The sequence below is a fragment of the Miniopterus schreibersii genome (assembly GCF_964146895.1).
Source record: "Miniopterus schreibersii genome assembly, chromosome: 2".
In the NCBI taxonomy this organism is placed as follows: domain Eukaryota; kingdom Metazoa; phylum Chordata; class Mammalia; order Chiroptera; family Miniopteridae; genus Miniopterus; species Miniopterus schreibersii.
The window spans coordinates 139,417,967-139,443,160 of NC_138102.1; the positions used below are offsets into that span (position 1 = coordinate 139,417,967).

Sequence of the window (25,194 nt, forward strand, 5' to 3'; positions counted from 1 at the left end):
CCAGAGCTGGAATCTTTTATATTCTTTCCAAACCCATCCTGGAACCAGACAGTTTGGTGGGTAGGAAAAGCCTCCATTTCTCACAGCTTCTTTCCACTGGGAGCCAGGATTCTAACTCCCAGGAACTGTGGAACTTGTTTTGGGGTTCCCTTAGGTAAAAGAAATAATGGAAGGAGTGAAAGGAAGACTTGACTCCTGCCCATCACTCAGCCCCACAAATCTGGTCCCTAACACCTCCAAGAGGGAGGGAAAATAAACCCCTTCTCCTTGAGGATTAGGGAAGGATGCAAAGGGTTGAAGGTGGTCCAGAAGACTCACCTGGATTTCCCTAAATCAGATTGATGAAATGGGTTGAGAGAGAAAGCTATAGAACTAAATCAGAAGAAATCAGTTAGGGTTTTGTTTTTATTGCTTATTGTGTGCTGGTGGGTAGAGGGGGTGTTAAATATTATACATAATCTCCTTTAATTTCTATAAATAATCCTGTGAAGTAGGTACAATTAACCCCATTTATACAAGAGGAAATTAAGGTCCAGAGAGGTTATGTAACTTGCCCAACTCACACGGTGAATGCCACAGCAGAGTCAAATTTAGCCTTATCTGACTGTGAAAGCCTTCCTCCTTAACCAACATGCTGTAAGGTTCAGGTCTTTGAAGAGAAATGAAAGTGAGGGAGCCCCTCAGGGTCCTCTGTCTCCTCAAGGCCTGTCCTAACATGCAGCAAGAGAAAGGAGAGGGGTGCTAAAATTCTAACGGTTGTCCACATCATGCTATACCAGAGTTCAGCCACCAGAGGGCAGCAAAGTTACAAATTTATGGAAATCTGGGGAAGCGAGGTCCTTAGGTCCATCTCACCTTCTTTCCCCATCACCAGGACTACTTTTTTTTTTTTTTAGGGAGAGAGAGAAACATTAATTTGTTGTTCCACTTATTTATGCATTCATTGTTTGCTTCTTGTATGTGCCCTAACCGGAGATCAAACCCACAACCTTGGTGTATTGGGATGATGCTCTAACCAACTGAGCTACCCAGCCAGGGCCAGGATTATTATTATTAACCTAGGCTCCTGCCTAGCAATGCCTGCATCACCTCATAATCTCTCTCCTGGGAAACCAAGGCTGCTCCACGCTAATCTGACTTCTTGATAATTCTGTACCTCAGGAACTTCTTCCCAGAACCTATAAATAAAGAGGGACTAATGGGGAAGAAGAGACCTGATGAGGCAAAGAGCCACCCAGTATTTCCAAGGATAGCAGCTCTGGCATAACAAGGCACTGGGAATTCTCAAGGAAAGAAATCCCATACTACTCCTCTTGGGGGAGGGGTGGGAATGGCATCAGCCAAACTTCATGGGCTAGATCTGAGACTTCTTACACTATTGTGAGGAGGAAATGAGGAGGGGAAATAGGCTTTGAGTATTGGGTTGGTGTCATGGGTGTATCAGTGTCTTGCCTGTAGCTTTGAGTCTCAGAGAGTGACAAGGTCTCACAATATAAGAAAGCAATTTCTTAGGCTCAGAAATTCTGCAGATGTAATCTAGCACCAGCCTCTCTGTCCCTGAACTGTAATTCTCAGACTCTGGTCTGTTTCCCCTTCCCAATCTCTGTCTACGTCCCACCTTTGACAGTTGAGTGATCCAGAAGGACATGAGAGTGGGGGGCTAGGAGGCCTGAGCCCTTTCCTTGTCTGTTGGTAGAGATGGAAAGGAGGCCCTAGGAAGGGAACAGAGCAGCTGGGGGTGCAGGGAGGGGGAGGGGGCTCAGGAGAGGCAGCTGGCAGGCGGGAAGCTGATCTGGGGGTCTCAAGTTTCTTGACATCAATTAGAGCAGCCGGCCTGGGCTCATTAGTAGCCCGGGGTGCAGGGCTCATCAATAATGAATTCACCCCACACATACCCCTCCCAGCTGCCTGCAAGGTCACCCCGCCCTTTACCAGCTGCCAGCCCTTAGTAAGCTAAGCAACCCCTGCTGAGACCTCCCTAAGTCAAAGTCCCTAGGGCAGTGGGAAAGTAGACAAGGCTGAGGGCAAAGGAGTCTCTATCACCAATCAGCCATGCCTGGTTCTTAGAGTCCACCTAGGAAGAGAAAAAATGGGAAGAGACAAGAAGTGTATGTGTGGTGGGTGGATAACAAGGTCTGGGGAGAAGCTGATTTTGTGATGCTAGGGTTGGATGGCATAGTAGTAGGTTGGATCTGGATCAAGAGGACCTCAGGTAGGCTCAAAGACCCCACATTTTCCCCCAAGGCCAGATTTGAGCAGCAAGGCCACAGCACCCTAAGATCTCTGGCCTCTGGATCAGAACACTACCAAGGCATTGGCAAGCCCAGCATTCTCTTGCCCTTGAGCTGGAGCATCTTGGCAGACGCAGAAACAGATCTTTTCTTCAAGCCAACCAGATCAGTGGGGTGGGGGCAAGAGACTGCTGAGGCTCAGAAACAGGAACTTGAACTTGCTGTACTTTAATTAGCCAGCTAGTCCCAACTACTCTGCAGAACCCAGGAATGCCAGTCCCCATTCCCCTTCCCTTCCTAGAGTGTTCCAAGATTCCAGCCCCACCGCCACCTTTCCACTGACCTATTCCTTCCTGCCGCCATCCTCCCTAAATCTTAAGTGTTCTGGTTCCCAGTCACACCTCCTTTCCCTCTGTCTGGAGTTGGCCTGATGCTGGCTGCTTGGCATTGTGGGAAGGCCTCCGGCCACCCTCCCTCTTGGGGCAGGTACAGACAGGTCCAGGCTACAGCAGCTGCAACTTCCCCAGACACCTCTAGACTCCCAGACTCCAGCCTTCTGATGGCGTCCCAGTTGCCTGCCTCCTGCCAAGTCCCTTTGTTGGTCCTTCGCATACATTCAGTGTCCTGTACTCGGCCTCCCCCAGACATTGTCCCCACCCCATACATTCTGTCCTGTCCATCCTCTCCCCTCCACCTCGCCAAACACCTCCCACCAGTCCTCTTCAATCCAAGTTCACCTTAGTGGGGAACGCCCTGGGTTCAGGCCCTGGATAGATACTCCTATCCCCACCCCAATCCATGTCATCTCTACAAGGTTGAGCCTCAGTTCTGGTCTTCTGTTATCTTCTGGTTGTCCTAATGACCTCAGTTGCAAGTTCCTCTTTCCACCTCTTTGGATCCGTTGATTACAGCCTCTTCACTCAGACCTTTCCTAAGGACCTAGGCATTTGGACCCAAGTCATAGATGAACCTGGCAACCCTGTTCAACCCCACATTTTACCTGAGACCCAATCCCCCTGGGCATCCTGCTCTAAAGTGATAGAAACAAACTCAGACCCAAACGTTCTCTGCACCCCACCCCCACCACTGCCCAGCCCATCATTTTGGAGAGGATCAAGGTGACCCAGCCAACCCAGGCCCATCCCTGCCCAGAGTACTCAGCCATCCTCCACCCCGTGTCAGCTCGCGACCAGACTGCCCGCCCTCAGACTCAGCCCTTCCCAGGAACCCAGGCGTCGTCGTTTCCAGCTTCCTCCGTCATCTCACAGTCTTCTAGATGTCTTGTTCCCCAGCCCTGGTTGCAGTGACACCGTAAATCCAGGAGACCCAGGGGCAGCAAAGAGACAAGAAAGCGGGAAGGAGCGAGGAGCCGCCAGGACGCCCCCTCACGGAGCCCTGAGCGCCGCGTCCCTCCTCCTCCCTCCTTCACCTGCTGCGGGCTCCGCCTAGACCGGCCTCTGCTCCTCCCCCGACTCCTCCCCCAGTACCCCCAGCCCGGCCAGACCGGCCCCCGGGACAGAGCGACGCGGAACCCGGGCGCCTGGGTCCCCAGCATGATCCTCGGTGAGTGGGCTCCACAGCTCCAGGCTCCTGGGTCCCTCTCAATAGGTCACCCCCCCCCCCCCCAACCTCCCGGCACCGCGGTGACTGCGGCCGCCCGACAGCGACCTGCTCCCCCTCCCCCTTCATCGGGCTCCAAATCTGGGGTCCCTTCTTCCCCTCTTCCCCAAGCTGCCGCTCCTCCCGATAATCTAGGGAATGCTAAAGGAGCAGACAGCTAAGGGAGACCCCCTCCCCATAATGAGAACATTGCGTATTCATGAGGTTCATGAATATTATATGTCCGTCTACGAGAGGCTGGGGGAGGGGGCTGGCCCTGGCCTGGTGGAGTTGAGCGAAAGGTTCTGACCCTCTCCCCGCACCCTTCGCTCTGGCGCTCCGACATCCTCCTGGGCCCAGGATAAGAGGGAAAGGAGGGAGTAGGGGCGGGCGGGGGGAGAAGATGGTGGGTGTAGCTTGGAGGTGTGTATGGTGGGAGGTGGGAACCTGAAGGCTGGAGATTAGGGGGCAGGGAGAAGAAGGGGTGGGAAACTGTCCGTCCCAGGGCCCCTGCGGTTCAGATCTTGTCTCCGCAACCATCCTGCCCCAACACGCCAGGACCTGCCCCTCTCTCTCCCTGCTCTGGCTGCCTGGGCCCTTCCTTCCCGGCTTCCTTCTTCTTCCTTCTTCCCCTACCCCACCCCCATCCCTGCCCAAGGGGGCGGGGGAGACCAGGAGAGGAAGGGGCAACGAAAAGAGTAAGGATGGGGGAGGGGAATCCCGCGGGGCTCTGACAGCCCTTCAGCCACAGTCACCCCATCCTCATGACCTACATCGGAAGGGAACCCCAGAGTGGGGGAGGAGAGGGACAGATGAGCTGTGCGCTGGAGTCCTCATCAGCTAGGCTCCAGGTCTCTACCTCCAAATACTCTGCAGGCCTGCTCTACCCTCTGACCTCTGACCTCTACCCTGGTTAGGTCAGTTCCTGGGCCCTCTTTATGGTGGGAGCCCTACCGACCAGGCCCAGACATGTGTGGTCTGCCCCTCCACACACACTGGGGACACCTAGCTCCATGCTGGTGTCCCAGGGTCTGCCTGGCTTCTGCCTCAGCCCTCTGCTGTTTGTGTCCTTGGCTCTTTTTCTTTTCTTCTTTCATTTGACCCCTGTTGACTTCCCACTAACTATTTACTCCCTTCTTCAAATCTTCCTCCATCTCTTTCTCTCCCCCTCCTGAATTTCCTTACTCTCTCATCACTTTATGTCTGACCGTCTCCACCTGGCACTCCATCATAGCTATTAAATGAATGAGGGAATGAAGGCATGACTGACCGGTTGTCTGCCTCCTTCCCAAGGGTATCTCTACAGGGAAGAGACTCCCACCCATCTATGAAGACTACTCTAGAGTGTCCCTCACCACCACAACTTGGACTCAGATCCCCAGAACACAGGCTCCACATTCCTCCAACCTGTGCAATTCCCGTACCCTGGCTCCACCCTGGGCATGGGCCCCACCCTAGGCATGAGGCCCAAAGACAACATCTTGTTTGTCCAGCACAGGCCAGTGTGAGCCATACTTTCCATGGTCAATAGGCCCTAAAGAGGACTTCAGGGACCTGCTCAAACCCAACCAAGGTCCCACCACAGGAAGAATGCCTGGATCCAGCAATTGGACCCCCCCACACACCTCTCCCTGGAGGACACTGTAATTAACTCCTTCCTTGTGCCCAGCCCACAGAGGGGTGGGAAGCCTGGTGGCTGGAGCCCATACATCTTAGCCCTCTGAGGAAAGAAGGGGAGGAGAAAACTGCTAGCTTGAGCTCAGGCCCTACCTTCGGGACCCATACTAAGGTTTTCAGGTTCTGAGTGCTGAGGGCTACTGAGTCTGTGTGCATGGTGGCCCTGCCCAGCAGGGAAGGCCCAGCTTGTGGGCCAGGTTTAAGTGGTGGTTCTGCACTCAGGTTTCCTGTTCTAGGTCCTTCTTACTGTCCTCTCCAGCTGGGCCCCTAGTGTGGTGAAGGGGGAGCCATTGAAAGAGGCCCTTTCCCATCAGATTGGGAAGATGTCCCAGGGTTGTTTTTTCTCTCTTCCCTTCCTGGCCACCTTCTCCTTTGGCCCTGCCCCCACCCACAGCTACCCCGAAGTTATTAGGAATGATGTTTTGAGTTCATAATCATCCCATGTTGCTTTCATCTTTAACTTCAAAGCCCTTCCAGCCCTCAGCCTGCCTCTTGCCAAGACAGGGGAAACTGAGGCAGAAGGGAATGCTCAAGAAGGCAAGATCCAGGGTATCAAGATTCTCCCCTCAACCCCCAACATTAGGCATTTCTGGGGAGGGAGAAGAGGCCAAAAGGCCTGAAGCAAAAATGAGATGAATTAGAGAAGAAATCCCAGTTCAGACTCCAATCCAATTTCTCCCTTGGCCCCAGAGTCTAATTCCTCCGCTTTTCACACCACCTTGGGCCCTAATACAACTTGTAACCCTAACCCTGATACCCATCTAATCTGAATCTCATCCTGGCCCATTCTCCAGACCAACACTAACCCACAGCCCTAACACCTTTCCTGGTTCCTGTTCCTACTCAGCCACTCCCTGAGCCAGCTCATGGCAAACACTCCCATTCTTTACAAGGGCTTCAAGCCCCAGACCCGACCTAAGATAGCCAAAGGGCTAGGACTCCGACCAGGCCAGAATTTCTGGGGAAGAGAGGAAGGAAAAGACCAGACCTCAGTGGGATGGAAGGAGTCAGCCGTGGCTTGGTGCTGGAGAGGAAACCTGAGCAGGATCAAAGGGCTTAGGGCAAGGTAAGGCACAGAAATGGACAGAGGGACATCCATCCAAGGGTCTGAGAGTTCACCCCTCTAAAGTTCATTGGGAACTGTCTTTAATAAAGCATTTGGCAGTTCCCCACAGAGCTGGGTGGGGCTCTATCTGCTGAAGGTAATTATGTACTCTAATGAGCTACCCTCTGGAGTGGCCTGCCCCAGCCAGGCCCCAGTTTCTCCCTGCCCTGCCTGACACACACACGCACATATACACACACTCCAATTTGCTCTCCACCCCCTCCTCCAAACCTGCCAGAAGCTCTTACCTAACCAAATAACCCTGAATAGCCCTGAATTTCCTACCTCATTTCCCGCTTCCCTAGTCCTTACTATCATTCCTGCCTTTCCCCTCCCACCCTTAGTCTACCCAAAAATGTGTAGTGCTTGAAAACCCTGTGTCTAGAGCCAGACGCACAGATTCAAATCCCTCACCAGTTGTATGGCCTTAGTCAAGTAAGTCCCCCTCTCTGAGCTGATTGTCATCATCTGTAAGATAAGGATTAATTTATTTAGCAACCATTTATTTATTGAGCTCCCTTGTGGCATGCCAGCACTTTACATGAATTTGTTCAATCCTCTCAACAACTCCATGAGGCAGGTACTGTTGTCTCATTTGACAAACGAGAAATGAGTCCAAGAGAGTCCGAGAAACTAGCTAGTCACCCAGCTAGTGAGCAAGTGGCGCCTTCCACGGGGAGACTATATATGAGAAGTGCCCTGCATATAGTGGCAACTATATCCCTCAAAAAGTGGCAACTATTATTATTCTCAGAAAAGGAGTGGAGGAGGGAACCGAGTCTTGGACTACCTGAAACCAAGAGCCCTGCTTCTGCCCATTTGTCCTATAAACTGCCATCCTCATCTCACCTCCTCCTCCCACTTTCCCTTCCCTCCCACCCCCACCCCCAGGGCTCATGTCAGTGGAAAAGATGAGTTGCTGGCTGTAGGAAACTGAGTGGCTGCTACCTGTTTTCTTCCAGTCCTAGGAAGTGCATGGAACTTGCTCTCCCCTTCCTGTCCTTGAACAAGATGGAAGCCAGCCCTCAGATCTTTGCTTCAGAGTTAGACTGAAGTCCTTTGGGGTTATGTAGCAGAGAAAGAATTTGCAGAGTGCAACAGATCTTGATTTAAATCCCAGCTCTGATACTTACAAGCTGTGTAACATCAGTCAAGTTTTCGACTTCTCTGATCCTCAGTTTCCTCATATGTCAAATGGGAAAAAATAGTATCAGCTACCCCTACAGAGTCGTCACTGCCTCAGAGATTGAATGTGATAATACTCAATCCGCAAAAGGGTCAAGGAGCTGAGCTGCTGTCTCTGGTGCTGTGGGGTGGGCAAGTGCCAGCCCCAAACCAGCTGCTAAGGGTGGCTGCTGGGTGCCTGGGACTCTGGGAGTGCTCAGGTTTCTCTCACCATTCCTGATGCCACCCGGGGCTCGTTAAGGCTGCCCTGGTCTTGTATGCCAGGCAGGAGGGGGTGGGGTGTAGAGAAGAGAAGCCATGAGGGGGTAGACCAGGAAAGGGGAGATGGTTGAATTACTCTATTAGTCTGTCTGTCCCTGTCTGTCTCTCCCTGTCTTGCTCTTTCTGTTTCCTATACTTTGGTCTTTCTACCCTAGTCTCCAGCTCTGTGTCCAGTTCTTCAGCAGTGTCCCTGTTTTTCTCTCTCGTTTCACTCTCTTACATCTCTCCATTGTTCTTTATCCTTTTATCTCTGTGTCTCTGTCCCCTTTCTCAGTCACTTATTCCTGCTTCTGTCAGTCTTTTCCATTCCCTATTACTCACTCTCATCTATCTGTGTCTGTCTCTCTCCTCCTACCCTATCCCATCCAAACTCCTAGGGAATGGACACAGGGTGTACAGAAAAAGAGGAAATGGACACAGGGTATACAGACCCCTACATGCCCAAGGGTCAAAGCCAAGCATCCTGCCCTTTCCTTCAATCTTTAGACCCCTGGAGTCCAAGCTTCCTGCAGTCTTGACCCCTCTCTGCCTCAGGCACCATGGCTACCCAGTCCTAGCAGTGGGTGGAAGAGACAGACCCCTCCAGACCTTTCTGGACCAGCTCCCTGCCCCCAGCTGTGCCTGAGCCCTCCCCACCCCCTCCCTCTCTTCCTCTGATTCCCCTAATCCCTGCTCCCCCGCCCTCCCCTCTGCCCCACTTTTGCAGGACTCTGATTGGCTGATTCTACTGACTGGACTGGGGGGGTGCTGGCAAGGGAGAGGGCAGGGGGCAGAACCAAGGGAAGGGGACGCTGTCAGGCCCAGGCCCCTGGGGGGCCAGGGGCAGGCCACTGCCTGGGGGCAGCAGGCACCAGAAACTGAAGGTATGAAAATGGGCAGTCTTTATGGAGGGAGCAAGGAAGAATATGGGGGACCCTGTGCCCTGTAAGGTCGGGGAGGACAGGGCCAAGCTTGCAGCCTCCTGGGTTTGCCTTTGTTCCTGGGAACCTCTGCTGCTGACGGGCTTGCTTGAGCAGTGAAGGGCAGCTAGAGTTTCCCACTGGTGGACAGGGAGGTCGGAAAAGGGAGCTAAGCCAGTGGAAGCCCAGAGGGATCCTGAAGGCCTTTGGGCCACCCCTTTGGAGCCTGGAGGGGTTCCTCCCTTGGCTCTGGAGGGAGGAGAAGGTCTGAGTGGGGAGGGGAGTAGTGGAGTAGCTGGCCTGGACTTTCATTTCCCCTTTGGGTTAGACCAAGGCATTCCCCTCCCAGAGGCCTGGTCGTAGTTCCTCCTGCAGAGCTGGAGCTGAACACTCCAGGTTAGACAGAGGGCCATTGGGGAAGACAGGAAGGGTGGGAGAAGGGGCCCTGAGAAGGGCCTCAGGCAGCCCACCTCCCAGAGCAAATGCCACTCACTTACTACCCACCCCCAGAGGTGTCTACAGTTAATTAAGAATTATGACTGGGACAAAAATCATAACTTTTTAGGGAACCTGGAAGATTCAGTAGCCCTCCTCCAAATCTAGGCCTCAATATTCCCCTCTGGGTAGTGGGATGAATCACCCCCCTGAGAGTTCTCCCTAGGGTAAAACCTAGCTTTTGGGATTCCCTGGGGGAAAGCAAAACCAGAAGAAGGGAGTGGCCAAGGGCCTAGGGTTCCCAAGTCCTGCTGGTCCAGCAGGCAGTCTGCAGGGGTCTGTGCTCTTCCTGGGTCTGTTTAATGCCTATTGTCTTGGAGGAGGGACACTAGAGAAAGGGGAAGTGAAAACCACCCAGAAGGGAAGGACTCATCCGCACCCTCCCCCAGACCCACAGGGCACTGTGCTGCATTGCTCTGGAGCCAGCAAGCAGGGGAAGTATGTGTGCATGGGGGTCATACTTCTGAGTGTGGGGGCCCCAGCTGGGGAGTGGAACTGACAGGCTTCGATCTTCCTGCCTCACATAATATTTTCTCTGTCCTTCAGGCAGCCTGAGCCGGGCAGGGCCCCTCCCTCTGCTGCGGCAGACCCCCATAATGCAGCCCCCACTGGACCTCAAGCAAATCCTGCCTTTCCCACTGGAGCCGGCCCCCACCCTGGGCCTCTTTAGCAACTACAGCACTGTGAGTAGCAGCCAGCCTGCCTACCCCACCCTCCTGTGACCTCAGCTCTCCCTCTGGCCCACCCCTGCTTTCTTTTCCTCTTCTCTTTGTATCTAATTCTCTTTTTAGAATCCCATCTCTCTTACTTCTAGTCATTACAGGTATTGTTGGCTATCTGAAATATTATTAATAACAATAGCAATAATAGCTAATATTTGCTGAGGTCTTGCTATAGGCTAGGCACTGTGCTAGGTGTTTGATATGATTTATCTCATCTAGTCCATCATCTAGAGACACATCAAGACCTAGGTTGGTGGTAGTGACTCGGTGAAGTGGGAGGGGTGATAGGCTATCCATAAAGACAGTAATATCCAGAAAGAGGGAATAAGCATTCCTGTTTGTAAGTTCCAGCTCTCTGGAGTCCATAGTTGGGTGGGTATGATCAGTGGTGTACGTCTTGGAGGGCTGGTAAAGTTGTCTAGATTTAATGCAATGTGAAATAGAGAGCCTTTATCCAGTCTTGAGCAGGAGAGTGACTTGGGAAGAGCAGAGTTTAAAGCCCTAGCTGGGTAGCTCAGTTGATTAGTGCATCGTCCCAATACTCCAAGGTTGCAGGCTCAAACTCCAGTCAGGACACATACAAGAATCAACTGCCCTGGCCGGTTTGGCTCAATGGTTAGAGCATCAGACTGCAGACTGGAGGGTCCCAGTTTGATTCCCACCAAGGGCACATACTTTGGCTGCAGGCTCAATCTCTGGCCCTGGTCTGGGCGTGTACGGGAGGCAACCAATTGATGTGTCTCCCTCACATCAATCTTTCTCTCTCTCTCCTCTCTCTCTGAGAAAAGCAATGGGAAAACTATCCTTGAGTGAGGATTAATAAAAAAAAAAAAAGAATCAACCAATGAATGCATGAATAAGTGAAACAATGAATCAATGTTTCTCTCTCCCTTTCTCTCTAAAATCAATCAATCAATCAATCAATCAATCAATAGTAGTGTTTAAGGAAGGTGAGTGAAACAGCTGGCTGGAAGGGAACAGAGGCTGGAGGAGGGTGGCCAATTAGGAGGCTCTCCCAGCAATGTGGACCTACAGCAGGGGCAGGGAACCATTTTTCTGCCAAGGGCCATTTGGATATTTATAACATCATTCGAGGGCCATACAAAATTATCAACTTAAAAATTAGCTATGAAAAAAAGCTCCTAGATTTATTGAATTTCAAGTCCCGCCTGCAGTTGCCTTGGCAGGGCCAGGCCAAATGATTTCATGGCCGTATATATGGCCCTGTGACCGGATATTCCCCACCCATGGACAGGGAAGCCAGACTAGCGGGTGTTTAATGACAGTGGCAGTTTGAGGAGAGAGGAAGGGAGATAGGCAAGGCATTTCCAAGGAAATATTGACAGACTATGGTGACCAACTGGTGTTTGGGGGTTGGGGAGGAAAGGGTGAGTCAAGGGTGACTCCAGGGTCCAAGACTCTGTGATTGGGTGGAAGAAGTCACCTTGACAGGGGCAGAGGATTGAAGGAGGAAGCTGATCTGGCGTGAGGCTCCTGAACTCCCTTTAGGACATGGTGAGTTGGTGTACCAGTGGAACATTGAGCCAAAAATGTCCAACAGTTAGAATCTGGGACCTGGAGGCTGGGCTAGAGCTAAAGGTTTGGGGGAAGTCAGCCTTATTCAGTTCAAATAACCCACCATCAAACCATATTCAGCTATAAACATATATTGAGTATCAACTATGCACCAGGCACTGTGGTAGATGTTTCTGTACATGCTCTTATTTCATCTTCACCACAACCCAACAAAGTAGATATTGTTATTCCTGTTCAACATACGGAAAACAGAAACTAAGGCTCAGAAGGGTTTACTAATTTATCTAAGTTGACACAGTATGTGCCTAAGGTATGATTTGAACCCATAGCATGTGACTCCAAATAGAGTTCTTTTAATACCACAGCTGCTTCCTCCAAACTTTTCTCAAAGAATCCAAACCAACATCTGCATTGCATTTTGAAGTTTACAAAGCATTTTTTTATATCTCAATCTTGATAGCAACCTGATTGGGTAGCTGTGATTTCTATCCTCATTTTACAGATAAGAAAACTGTGTAATTACTATAAGCAAGGCACTGTTCTACATATGATGGAGACATGAGGATGAATGTGATATGGTCCAATCCTGAAAGAGCTTATATTCAGGGGAGAAATATAGACATGTATGCAGTGATCTGCAATGCAAACCAGAGGAAGAGTTAATAAATATTGTGAAATGGACACTAACAATGATTCAACTGAACCAAAAAAAAATTTATTTTGAGCACCTACTATGTGCCAGACACTGTGCCTGGTGTCAAGGATTCAAGACTCAGTTCACGCCCTTGTGGAACTCACAGTTTAGTAGGAAAGATAACAAGTTAACAGTTACCCTATAGTGTGAGAAGAACTGTGTCAGAGGCACTTAGCTTCTATGGGATCCCATGAGGATGTCAAGAAAGACTTGCTGGATGTGGTGGTGCCTAAGGGACCAACCTGAGCTAAGCAAGAGAAAAAGAGAGAAGAGAAAAAAGAGATTGAATTTGCAGCAGGTGATATATGATTTGGGCTTTGAAGAATTAGTAGTAGGATTTTAAAAGGAGCCTTAGAGAACATTCCAAGCGGAAGCAAATAGCATGAACAGTGTCTAGAAAAGGGCACTTGAGAAAGTGCAACTGATTGGATGTAACTAGAGCAGAAGGTGCTGGGAATACTTACTCCCATCTAAATACCTGATTTATACTTACCCTCAGGTCCCCCATCACTTCCCCCATTTTATAGATAAGGAAATAATGGCCAAGAGAGGTTAAATGACTTGTCCAAGGTCACAAAGGTACTTAGTGATTCCAGTGGATAATCCAGAGTTTCTGACTCCTCCAGGGTGCATAGCTCCACTGCCTCTAGTGAGGAATGAGGAGTAGCAATTTAAAGCCATGAGCAGAGCTTGAAGAGTGCAGCAGGGTATTGAGCAGCACCAGCTTTGGTATCTGACTGGCAGGATTTGAATTGACGTTATAAAGGTCCTGGCTGTGTGGCCTTAGGCAAATTACTTAACCACTCTGAACCTCAGTTTTACCAGTTGTAAAATAAGATAGTAATAGTACCAGCTCACGAGGCTGTGAGGATTGTATTATATAGTCATAACACCCAGCACAAAGTAAATATTCAGTTAGTGTTCATAGCTACTATGATTATTATGTTATTGCTATTATTTTTATTTAAGGGAGGATCAGAGAGAGAAAGATAGTATGGCCAAGGCCTCAGCCTTGGGGAATAAGCAGAATTGGGTAGTGGGAACTAGAGAAAAGGTAATGGAGGAGCCACTGGAGGGAGTGGAGACAGAACCACAAAACCAGGCTCCTGTAGAGTTGGAGAAGCCAGGAGAGTGAGTATGATGGGCTGCATCAATAGTGTCGAACTCTGCAGGGGAACAAGGACTGCAGAAAAGCTGCAGACAGGCCTTTGGCAGTACTGTGCAGCAATTAAGAACATGGCTTTGGAGTCAGGCTGCCCAGGTTTAAATTCAAATCCCAGTTCATCCGCTTCCTAGTTTATGACCTTGAGCAACTTATTTGACCTCAGTTCCCTCATCTATAAAATAAAGATAATAATAGTACTTAGAATAGTGGTTGTGAAGATTAAATTAGATAATCCATGCAAAGAGTTTACAATATGGAGGCTGGCACATTCCAAGGGCTCAACCAACATTTGGTGGTGGTGGTGGTGGTGGTATTATTATTTATGGCAGAGACTCCCCCTCCCTGGACTAATACCTTCAGATCACTCTCCTAATTGGGCAGTCCCTACCCCTCTGACTCTTCCCTGCATTATGTGTCCCTCTGCCCTTGGACATCCCTCAGGTCTCCCAAAGACAGCCTCTCTCTATCTACATCCAGCCCTCTTCTTCACTAATCTCTCTGTCCTAGATAGAGTGGGGGGTGATGAGATCCAGAGATGAGAGAGGTAATACTAGAAGCTGTTCAGGGAGGATGAGGAGGTGTCTAGGAGAGTGGGCTGCTCTGCCCTCCAGGCCCTCGTCCCCCAATGCTGCCCCCACTCCACCGCCAGAGGGCAGCAAGTGCACGAAGCATAAACTCTTAAGGAACCTGGTTCTCCAGCAGGTGGCAGGCGAGGGAAGGAGGTCAGAAGAGGTTAGGAACGAGGTTCCCAGCCTGAGATCGTTCTGCCCTGGGCACCCGCAGTTCCAGCTGTTCAGAGTCACTGAGAGAGCACTGCCTGACACCTGGCTACCTGGGCTCGGTTTCCCATCCCTAGTAGAGAAAGTGGCATGTAAAAGGGCACAGGGCCCGTGTGCAGAGGGAGCAAGGGAAGGATCGTCTGGGAACTCGGAAGAGAGGCTGTCAGCAGAGGAGAGAGGGGCAGGGAGGAAAGGATGAAAGAAAGGAGAAATGTCCGAGCTAGAGAAACAGGGTCTTCCATAGGATTGGTGGGGACACTAAACCCATCAAATATCCCCAATGGAGGAAAGCCGAAGTCATCTGGTCAATGCTCCATCGCCAGGCCGAGCGGCCCCTCACAGCACTACTAGGTCTTCCCTGGAATTCGCGTCTAGACATGGACTCTCACTCCTCTTTTCGCCCCAGCCCCTCTTCATCCCCCTGAACTCCCTGTGCCCGCCCCCGCCCTTGGCCCGCCCTCGGCCCCGCCTCCGGGGCGGGTCCGGTCCCTGCTGGCACCGCCTCCCCGTCTCCGGGTCCGCCCGGCTGCACAGCCCCGAGCCACCGGGCTACAGAGCCGCTTCCCAGGCCTGCCCGGCCCGGCCAGGCTCGAGGCCCCCGCCCGGGTCCGCCACCCCGGGCCATGGAGCCACGGCCCCCAGGGTCCCGCAGGGTAAGCCACCCATCCCCTCCTCTCTCCCGGGCTCCCGCCGCTGCCGCAGCGCCCCCCACCCCCACCCCATCCCCGCCCGCCCGCCCCTGCGGGACTGGCCACCTCTCCCGTCGCCTGGTCCTCCGGTTCTCCGGCCCATCCCCCACAGCCGGCGCGGCCCGAAACAATCTCTGGGTCCCAGCTGGTGCCCCCAGGCTGCTGCCACCATACTGGATACCCCAGACTCAGCTTTTCAGATCCTAGGAGTCCCCCAAATCTTCAGACATCCTGTCAGGTCCTACACCTACCCTGAAATTACCATGCCGCTCAGATCCCTCTTATCCAGCCCTGACCCCATCCCATTCTCTCCTTCCCAGCATTCCTCCCCCACCAGCTTCCACCTGCTCTTTATACACCCCTAGCTCCTTTTCTTTCCTATTTCTATCTGTCCTGTCCCTCAGGTCTTCCCACCGCTAAGATTTCGCCCCTTCCCTTTTCACCTTTATTTTGGGGGATGGGGAAGTAAGGTGGTCAAACAAGGGGCAGCAGTTACCATCAGATAAAGGGCAATGGAAGGAAATATAATCATAGCCCCCCCCTTCGTGTTCCTGATCTGGTTTCCCCCCTTCCCTCCCCCTTGCCCTTCCCGATTCATTATGCCCCAGCTTCAGGGAGCAATTCCCCTTCATGTCTGCTGCTGGAGGGCAGGTGGGAGGGGACCATTTTGTGGACATTTTCAGGCAGTTCCTAGGCCAAAATCCCAGGGAAGGGGCTCTGGAGTGGAATGGGTTCTGGGAAATGTTGGCCTCCTCCCCTCCCCAGAGAGCCCTCATCTAGGTCACCAGGGCCTCTTGACCTTGGCCTGAAGCAGCACTTCAGTGGCTCACATTCCACCTGCGCAGGGATTGGGCCCAGGAGCCCTCATCTTCAGCCTGGTGTCTCCTCAATTCATGGAGGAGAGGTTGGGAAGGACCCACCTGACTGGGTTGATGCCCTCTTTCTTGCCCACCCCCATGCCTACTTGGTATTAATGGACTTAAGCCTGAGGAGTGGGTTGTGCAAGAGAAAAGGCTCTAACACTAGAGGAAGGACTCAAGGAAGTCAGGAACCATTATCAGGGGATGGATGCTGGGACAGTCAGCCCACAAGTTTTCCTTAGGACACTGGGCCCTCAGCCACTCAGGGGAGCAGGCTGGAGTGATGGGTGGGGCATAGACAGAATCAGGGGCCTCTGCTTTCCACTCTCCACCCCACTCCTCTCTCCCTATTATTTTAATCTACTTAAGTTTCCTAGCCCAGATTGGGTTTCTGTTTGGGCTGACTTCCATTCCCCACCCAGCATGTGAGGAAGCCCAGGGACTGAGGAGAGCCCTGGGGCAGAGTCGGGGGTGTCTCTGGATAGGAAAGACTGGAGACTGGGAGCTGAGAACACTCTTCTGTCTCCTTTTTCTGATTAAAGTTCGTCTCCCAACTTGGTCTGTCTTTCTTTCTGCCAAACGCATCATACAGTCACACAGACAAACACACAGCTGAAGATTACACAACCTGGCCATTCATGGTGTCAGCAGAACCCCCGACACAGAAATGTTGATACATAAATGATATACACACAGCACATGACACTCTTTCACACTCCACCCATGCACAGATTGATCACAGCCTGCCTAGACACATACACAGACACACCCATTCTTCCCATTTAGCTATTCTTTGAATAAGTCCTGGGCTTTCAGGAGGTGAGAGTGAGCCACCGAGTAGCTGCTTCCAGCCAATGGCAGGCAGGCCAAGAGATTGACACTCATCAGTCAGACCAGTTATCTCAATCTGGTCATGGTTCCTGCCTCTACCACTACCAAGTGGGGCAGCACATTTCACAGGGATGCTAAAGCCCCTTTTCTGACATTATGCCCACCAGCCAGTGAGACTATTGGGGAGAGCAGAGGGAAGACCGGATGTGTGGCCTTTCCAGACTTGAACCACCTTCCTCCCTCTGCTTCACATTCCTGTCTCTCACTGGTGTCTTACTTGGAACCGTGAAGTCTAGGCACAGGAGGGGCTCAGCTGAGGAGCTAAGAATCCATACAAGTCCCCAGCAACTGTTTTTTACTTGATCCTTCCACCTGGAAGATAAGGTTTCAGCTCTAATTTGGTTCCATTTTTATGAGAAGTTCAGGAGGATCACCCAATCCTCCTCAGCCTCAGCTGCATTCCAGTCTCCACTCTCCCTGGCTGCCTAGGGGCCAGAAGGGAGGAGGACTGTGCAGGGAGGCAGTTTTCTTGCCTCTAGGCCCCTAGTTTCATCCCCTGATAGCAGAAGACCTCAGAGAGAAACTCCCATCCTCTCCCCTCCTCATGTGAACTCTTGGCAGGAGACTGCAAAGACATCTGCTGACCCAGGGTGGGGGCAGAGACTGTTTCTAATACCGCCCAGCCCCACAGCCCTGCCCCAGAAGCCCTGTGACCCCGGAGAGAGTGTTTAGAAGATCTCTGGGCTGCCTCAGGCCAGCCCAGGTTCTTAGGTTTCCTCACTTATTCTCCATTATTTGCTAGTACCCCCTACCCTCTCCTGAGTTCTTTTACTCCCTCTAGAATCTGTTGCCTTAAAGAGGTCTAGGGAGTGAGTATGTTAAGGTAACCTGGGGCCCAGAGATGGGAACCTGGGAACATCTGTCTCCTGGGACCAAAGCTTGACTTAGTAGACAGCCTTGCCCCAGAAGGGAAGCCAAAAAGGCCTTAACCGAAGGCCCTAGGTTCTGGGCTGCTTTGAGACTTCCTGTCAGTGTGCCACTGGTGGATCAGCTTAGCTGTAGGAGATAAGTCAAGGTGACAGAGTTGGATCTTCAGGTATGAGAGGTGTGATGAACCAAGACAGGGGTTCAGGTTCAAGTTCCAGCTCTCCTGTTAATTCATGGTGTGACCTTAGGCAAACCACTTCCGCTTTTTGTCAAATGGAAGTATTGGGCCAGTGATGCCTCAGGTCCCTTCTAGTGCTATGAAGATAGGGCTGGGAGGAAATCAGGGGGAACTGAGACTCAGAACCCTCAGGCGTACTGAGGGATAGGGAGGAGGCTCTGGGGATTTTGGTTCAACCCAGCTGCTGCCAATGGGGGGATGATGGACATAAGCTTGTGCTGGGGCTCCTGGCTCACCCCAGCCTGCCTCCACAGATGGACCCTGTACAGAAGGCTGTGCTTTCCCACACTTTTGGGGGACCTTTGCTCAAGACTAAGAGGCCCATCATTTCCTGTAATGTCTGTCAGATCCGCTTCAATTCTCAGGTAAGAAGCCCAGCCACTCACCCACCCAATGGATGGAGCAGGGGCAGCCAGGGGATCTTGGGGAAGGACATAGGCTGGGAGCTCTGGGTAAGAGGCAGGGATTAAGGGGATATCAGAGAGGAGTAGGGAATGGGGCACTGTAGGAGGGGCATGAAATGACAGAAAGCACTTAAGAAGTCCAAGAGATGACTATATTTCAGCATGATGTAGACCAGTCTGCTAAGGCTGAGCCCTCCCTTCCTTGGAGACTAGTGTCTCTGGCTCAGAACTTCTTGGAACACAGGTAGCCATCAGTGTCTGGGTGGGAATGTGGCCTCTGGCCCACTGGTTCTTGGGAGCAGAACTGAGTTAGGTTATTGGCTCCCCTGAAAAGCCTGTGCCCTCCTTGGCCTCTGCTGAACTCTTCCCCTGGCCCACCTACTTCCCTTTACCCTCTTGGCTTCCTCCTCTCTCCACCCTCCTTCCTCCAAATCACACACACAGCCTGGCCCCTACTCCCTCCCATGGGACTTTCCCATGGGGAGAAGCCACCAAGAACTCAGAACCTAGGTGTCTGGCCTCCCAGATTTCCTCCCTCCAAGGCTCCCTTGGGACTTCTGTGTGGGTCTAGAGGGGCCTTTGTGAGGTGCAGGTTCTAAGAGATTTGGGGGAGAAAAAACAGAGCCTCATTCTGCTGAGTATGGGAAAATAAAGCATGTTCTGTTTGTCTACCCAGTCCACACATATACACACCATCCTGCCAGGCTCTGCACACCACTGCCCACACCGGGACTGTCAATCTTCTTTTTCTGCCTCTCCTCGCCTTTTATTTCTACTCTGTTCCTGTCTGGGCGACCTTGTATCTCTAAGATTGTGTGTTCTTAACAGGGGGTACACATGGAAGGAGGAGGGGAAAGAGGACCAACCCAGCTTTAGGCCTCCCTTTTACCTCAATCCCAGGCATCCTCTCTTCCAACCCAGGCTCCACTTGTTGGTGGAGGGTGGAAGACCAGAGAAGAGGGGGCCAATAGCAGGCAGCCTTCTCTTTTTGCCCTCCCCAACCAAGTCTGTTTTGACAGCTGTCTCTGCTGCTTTCTCTGTTTCCAGAGCTGACTGGGCTTGGGGCCAGGGTCCTCCAGGGTGTCTGCAGAGGCTTCAGGGAAAATGAGACCCAGGGGGCAGTAGTCAGTGTAGAGCCTAGGCCTCGGAGCTTCTGGGACACCCAGACTGAGGGTAGAAGCGGCAAAGGCTGGATCCTGGTACCAGGGGACACAGGCCCAGGGTCTAAGAGGATGCTAATTAGCTTGATTGGTAGGCCCCTCCCACTTAGGATTCTGTAGGTGTGGGGTCCTCTTCTCTCACCTCAGGACTAGGTAGAAAGCTTGAATCAGCAACCAGGCCCTGGGTGTGGTAGTGAGTGGAGCCTGGGCTAGGTAGGGATCCAGGTTCCCAGAGACTCAAACTTGAGAAGCTAGTCCTAGCCCCAGGACTAAGCAGGGCTCCTTGGCATGGGGCTTTACATCTCACTGGTGTAGGGAGAGATTCACTGCATCCTGCTGAGACTACCCCAGGACCTGAAAGAGCTCTGTGGGGAGAATTGTCAGATGAAAGGTGATCTCAGCTTCCATTTTCTTCCTCTGTCCCTATAGAGCCAGGCTGAGGCACACTACAAGGGTAATCGCCATGCCCGAAGAGTCAAAGGCATTGAGGCTGCCAAGACCCGAGGCAGGGAGCCTGGCGTCAGGGAACCTGGAGACACAGCTCCCCCAGGCAGCACACCCCCAAATGGGGAGGGTGTAGCCTCCCACCCAGGTATGTCTGAGTCCCCTATATTCTTCAACTGATCTTGTCTCCTCTGTTCTTTCCCCACTTCCCAGAACTCTCCTCTGCTTTCATGTCTCTCTTCCTCAGCCCCCACCTCACCCCCACCCCCATCCAAGGTGAGTCCTGGAGCCAAGTACAGTGATGCACAATTTCCATCCTGTCACCCCACCCCCCACCCCAGGTCCTCTCAACAGAGTTCCCACTGTCTGTCCTCCCCACCGCCCAGTGACTCAGAGAGGGGCTAGGGTGAGGCCACCTGGAAAACTTCCTCAAGAAAAAAGGAACCATCAAATCCAGGGAGAAGCCCCTTCATCTTGGAAAGAGGGGCAGGATAGGGAGTCAAGATATCTGAGAGCCTGCTCAGTGGGGCTCCCCTCAGGGAAGACTGAAAGTCCAGGACACCCAGGCAACTTTCTGGATAATCTTGGGTAGATATTTTGACCCCTCTGGGCCAGGGGAATGAAACTTTAAGATCTTTGAGGTCTTTTCGAGGTTTACAAAAGGCAACTCTGAGATTATTTCTCCCTCATGGCTAATGGCCATCTTAAACATATTTTCAGCCAAGAAACTGGAAAGAAGGAATATCATGACTGGAAGATGAGCTACCCCCATCCTGGTATTACCACATCAGATGTCAGTCATGGCCACCTCCAGAGAGACCCAGCAGCCTATTTCCTCCTTACCCTTGCCTGTCTTTCCTGCCCCACCCTGAGCAGAATGAGAGCCAAGCATCCCTCAGGAATACACAGATAGGTGGGCAGGTGACCTGAGCTCTAACTGCTCTGGCTGCTTCTTAGCCTAATCATCTTGGGTTAATTTGATAACATGTCAGTAAAATAGAGATGATGGTGGTGGTAGGTAACATTTCTTCAATAGCTCTGTTCTAGGTGCTTTATGCATATTACATCATTTAGTTCCTATGGTGTCTCTCTAAGGAGATAACAATACCTGCCCTGCTTTTGTAAGTCCTATCCAGACGGAGATGTGAGTGTGCCATCTGGGCTGAGATGGAAATAAAGGATGTCAGAAAGGAGTAAGTGAAATAAAGGGAAATATCATACTATGAACAAGCAAATGGACACCTGCAGGGGTCAGGAAGTCCCCTCCCACCAGCTCCCCACCCCCACTGCCAGCCTCCTCATGACCCGGAAACTGGATCGGCTGCTGGAGCAAGAATGGGAGCGCTAGAGTTTCCCCTGTACAGAGGCCAGAACCCAGTGCTGAGGCCTAGGGCCTGTGCATCTTTAATCGAGCCATGAATTATAGAGCAGCATGCATCCCTGTTTCTGTCCTCTCTGGTTCTGCTGTTTCTGTTTCCCTTTTGCTATGTCTGTGTCTGTCTCTCCCAACCTCTCCTTGTTCATCCTGCCTCTGTGCCTTCTTAGAGTTCTTTGGCATATGCCTCCCTGGAAGCTGGACAGGACTCTGGGAAGGGGGCTGGCCAGGAAAGCCCCCCTGGCTGACAGGCCATTGAGGGGTGAATCCTTATGCCATGCCTCTCCCCCTGTCTAGGCTGGCTACCAGCTTCATCTTGAAGGGGATACCAGTGGGGCTGGACTCCCCCACCCCCCACAGCCATTCCCAGCTTATGGAGAGTGAGCCAGGCATCGCAGTCTCACACCCAGCCTGCAGCAGCTGGACCACATCTGGCTCTGGCCCAGGGCATGAGAGCATGCATGTTGTCACAGGGTGGGGACTCCTGGGCTCTTGCCCTCCAGGAAATGGGGGTGAGTCTCCTCCACATAAAGAATCTTCTCCAAAAGCCACCTGGGATGATCCTTGTGTCTCTCCCCCAACAACAGTTTCCATGGAGAATGGACTGGATCCAGCGCCAGGATCCCCGGAGAAACAGCCTGGTTCCCCATCCCCTCCCAGCATTCCGGAGACTGGTCAGGGTGCAACCAAGGGTGAAGGGGGAACTCCAGCCTCAGCTTCCCTTCCTGGCGGTAGCAAGGAAGAGGAAGAAAAGGCCAAGCGGCTGCTCTACTGTGCTTTGTGTAAGGTGGCAGTGAATTCCCTGTCCCAGCTTGAGGCACATAACAAAGGTATGGACTCCCCTGTCCTCAGCCCACTCCTGCTCCCTACATCCTAACTCCCCTAGCTTCTAATACCCTTGTACCCTCTAAGACCTACCAGCTTTTCTGCCTCCCTAATCACAGCCACCATTCCTTAGTCCTTACTTCCTGAACTCCTCCCCACCTTACTTCTTTTACCTATGACTCTCCCCTGACCCACCCTGTGTTTGGGTGAGAAGATCCCAAGAGGCTTAGAAACCCCCCACACACACACACACTTGATGTTTCCCATATTGTAATTGAGAATGTGGGTATTTGAGGCCTAGTAGGCCTGGAGAATTTTCCTTACCTTCTGCTCTCTGTGGGTTTCAGGTACTAAGCACAAGACAATTCTGGAGGCCCGAAGTGGGCTGGGCCCCATCAAAGCTTATCCTCGGCTGGGGCCTACCACTCCTGGGGAACCGGAGGCCCCTGCCCAGGACCGAACCTTCCACTGTGAGATCTGCAATGTCAAGGTGAACTCGGAGGTCCAGCTGAAACAGGTGGGTCCAAGGCCCTTCCCAGAAATTCTGGGGAGCTCCACCAGTTAGCTAACTGAAGGGAGAACAGGGAATTTGAGTGAGGGCTCTGCTACAGGGTCATCCCTTGGTTCCACGGAAGGGGCGGGGCCAGGTACTTGGTGGATGATTACTGTTCTATGGCTCTGCCTCCTGGTAGTTGCTCCTTTTCTGGGGACTCACAGCTCCCTATCCACTCACCCCTGCAGCACATTTCCAGCCGGCGGCACCGAGATGGTGTGGCCGGGAAGCCCAACCCGCTTCTGAGCCGTCACAAGAAGCCTAGGGGCCCTGTGGAGCTGGCGGTAAGGCCCTGGAGACTGGAAAATTCGGCAATGGGGAACCGGTGCTGGGAGGATAAGGGGACGCAGGCACTGGGGGACAGCAGGGATTTGCTGGGCCAAAGAATGACTTTTCCCTTTCTCTTCCCACCTCCTCCCCCCACCCCTGCAGAGCACGTTGACTTTCTCCAAGGAGCTGCCCAAGTCCCTGGCCGGCGGCCTGCTCCCCAGCCCCCTGGCGGTGGCTGCGGTAATGGCAGCAGCAGCGGGCTCCCCGCTGTCCCTGCGTCCAGCTCCAGCAGCACCTCTTCTCCAGGGACCGCCGATCACCCATCCCCTGCTCCACCCGGCCCCTGGACCCATCCGAACAGCGCACGGACCCATCCTGTTCTCCCCCTATTGACCTGAACCCTGAACCCCCTCCCGTTCAACGCCCCCACCTCCAGCCGGGACCCAGGCCTCCGGGCTTCCAGCCCGCTCCTTCTCCCGGCACTCCCTGAATGATCTCTCTCCTTCCCCCCCACCCCGAGGTACGGGGTTCCAGGAAAGGGGAGGGGTAGTGGGGGAGGGGGGCTTCAGAAGGGGGGGAACACCCCAGATCTCAGGGAACCCCACCCCCTGCCCTTTCCTTTCCCCTAGAAAAGGGGGGGCCGTCTCACCCCGAGCCCCCTTAGAGACACCCCCCCTCCCAAAAGCCATGTCCATCCAGCCCTTCCCCCCAAACCTAGCACAAAATGGGGTTCACAAGCCATGGTCGGGGTCCGGGGGGCAGAATTGGATTTTCTTGGCAATAAGCGGACTCTGGGACTCCGGCCCCACACCCCAAAATTGAAGCGCTTCCGTGAACACCCCCGTCCTCCACAGGGGGAGGGGAACAGGCGGGATCCCTCATAAGCACTTTGGTTTTACCGCCTGCAACCTCACTGTGCCCGCCCTGCACCATGCACCTGCCCCTGGTCTAGCTGGGCCCATCGCAGGGGGCAGCACTTGGAGGCATCTCTGGCACTTGGGTGGGACCAAGTAGATGCCCCTATAGACCCTTCCCTCACCTTCCTCCCCAGTCCGGATTCCATTCTTTTCACCAGCACCCATCGCCCAAGGGGTACCGAGCGGGGCAAGGGGTGTCCAGTCCAAGCCCACCCCCGCCTCGCCTTCCGCAAAACTGTGAGCAAAAAGCAATAGAAGCCTCGCCCCCGCCCTTCCGCAGGATTCGCAGAGTCTGTAGCCTCCTCATCCCAGCCCCTAGACCTCCTGGCTGTCCCCTCCCACCAGACACCACAGTACATTCGGGCGGGGGCGTGACCTCCCCCACCCTGTGATTTCCGTATTGTCAGCCTTTCCAAATACTGACCCGGGAGGGGGACAGCCCCCCACTGGCCTTCAACTCTTTCTGCTTGATAATGTAGCAACCCTGGCCCCCGACCCATGTCTTTCCCTTTTCCCTGTCCCTGACAATAAAGTCTGGATTCGTTGGCCTCTGTCCCCCAGACTCAGACTCTCAATCTTTGCCCGCTGTTTTTGGGAGCAATAACATCGGGATATGGTGAAGGAGACTGGCACACAGGAAATGGGACCAGAAGAAGGACGGGGTTGAGGAATCTGGGGTGGGAAGAGGCAAGATCTGAGGCTTGTGAAAAGCGAGCAGAGACTCATCCTCCCACTCACCCCCACTCCGGTCCAGCTCAAGTGTAAACTTGGCCTTGGGGAATCATTCCGAGCCCAGGTCTCGGGTTGCAGCCACGGCTGTTGAGAATTCTCCGCAACTCCACCAGGCGGCGCCAACGACATGGAAAAGGAGTCTCCCCTAGTCTTACTCTCCTGTGGTGTCTCACGATTCTAGGGAGACAGGTCTAGACCCAGTATCAGCCAAAGAAAGAATCAAGGTTTTTGTGCCTCTAGTGAGAAACCCACCCCAGAGACATGCAAGGCATGAGGAGTGGGGGCAGGGAATGGGAATCTGAGCTCTATGCTCTGCTTGGCCCCATGTAAATAGTGTCCTTCAGTTAGTCCTTCCCTCTCTAGTACCCTATTTCCCTATCTGCAAAATGAGCAGGTTTGGGTCTTTTAAAAATTTATTGAGCCCGGCCGGGCGTGACTCAGCGGTTGAGCGTCGACCTAGGATCCAGGGAATTGGGGTTCGATTTCCTGTCAGGGCACATGCCCGGGTTGCAGGCTCGATCAATGACTCTCTCATTGATGTTTCTATCTCTCTCTCTCCCTCTCCTTTCCTCTCTCTGAAATCAATATATATATATATATTTTAAATTTATTGAGACTTTA

General features: G+C 52.7%; 1 protein-coding gene across 6 annotated transcripts; it reads left to right on the forward strand.

Moving 5' to 3' along the window:
- Window positions 1-3,577: 3,577 nt before the first annotated feature.
- On the forward strand, window positions 3,578-24,396 carry ZNF385A (zinc finger protein 385A). 6 transcript variants are annotated; one of them, XM_081129228.1, is made up of 8 exons: window positions 3,578-3,794; window positions 9,999-10,135; window positions 18,148-18,258; window positions 19,887-20,049; window positions 21,864-22,106; window positions 22,449-22,618; window positions 22,843-22,938; window positions 23,087-24,396. In XM_081129228.1, the coding sequence occupies exons 1-8, from the start codon at window positions 3,785-3,787 to the stop codon at window positions 23,315-23,317; spliced, it is 1,161 nt and encodes a 386-aa protein (XP_080985354.1). In that variant the 5' UTR covers window positions 3,578-3,784; the 3' UTR covers window positions 23,318-24,396. The 6 variants fall into 6 exon arrangements, with proteins under 6 accessions (XP_080985354.1, XP_080985356.1, XP_080985357.1 ...); XM_081129231.1 differs by lacking the exon at window positions 3,578-3,794 and adding an exon at window positions 8,815-8,921 and having other exon boundaries at window positions 18,135-18,258; XM_081129229.1 differs by lacking the exon at window positions 3,578-3,794 and adding an exon at window positions 8,823-8,921.
- Window positions 24,397-25,194: the final 798 nt, after the last annotated feature.

What these genes read in the sequence shown, in the direction of transcription:
- ZNF385A (XM_081129228.1), top strand. An exon ending in TCTTTAGCAACTACAGCACT is followed by an intron (nt 10,136 to 18,147) that starts GTGAGTAGCAGC and finishes CTGCCTCCACAG; the next exon opens with ATGGACCCTGTACAGAAGGC. An exon ending in GCTTGAGGCACATAACAAAG is followed by an intron (nt 22,107 to 22,448) that starts GTATGGACTCCC and finishes TGTGGGTTTCAG; the next exon opens with GTACTAAGCACAAGACAATT.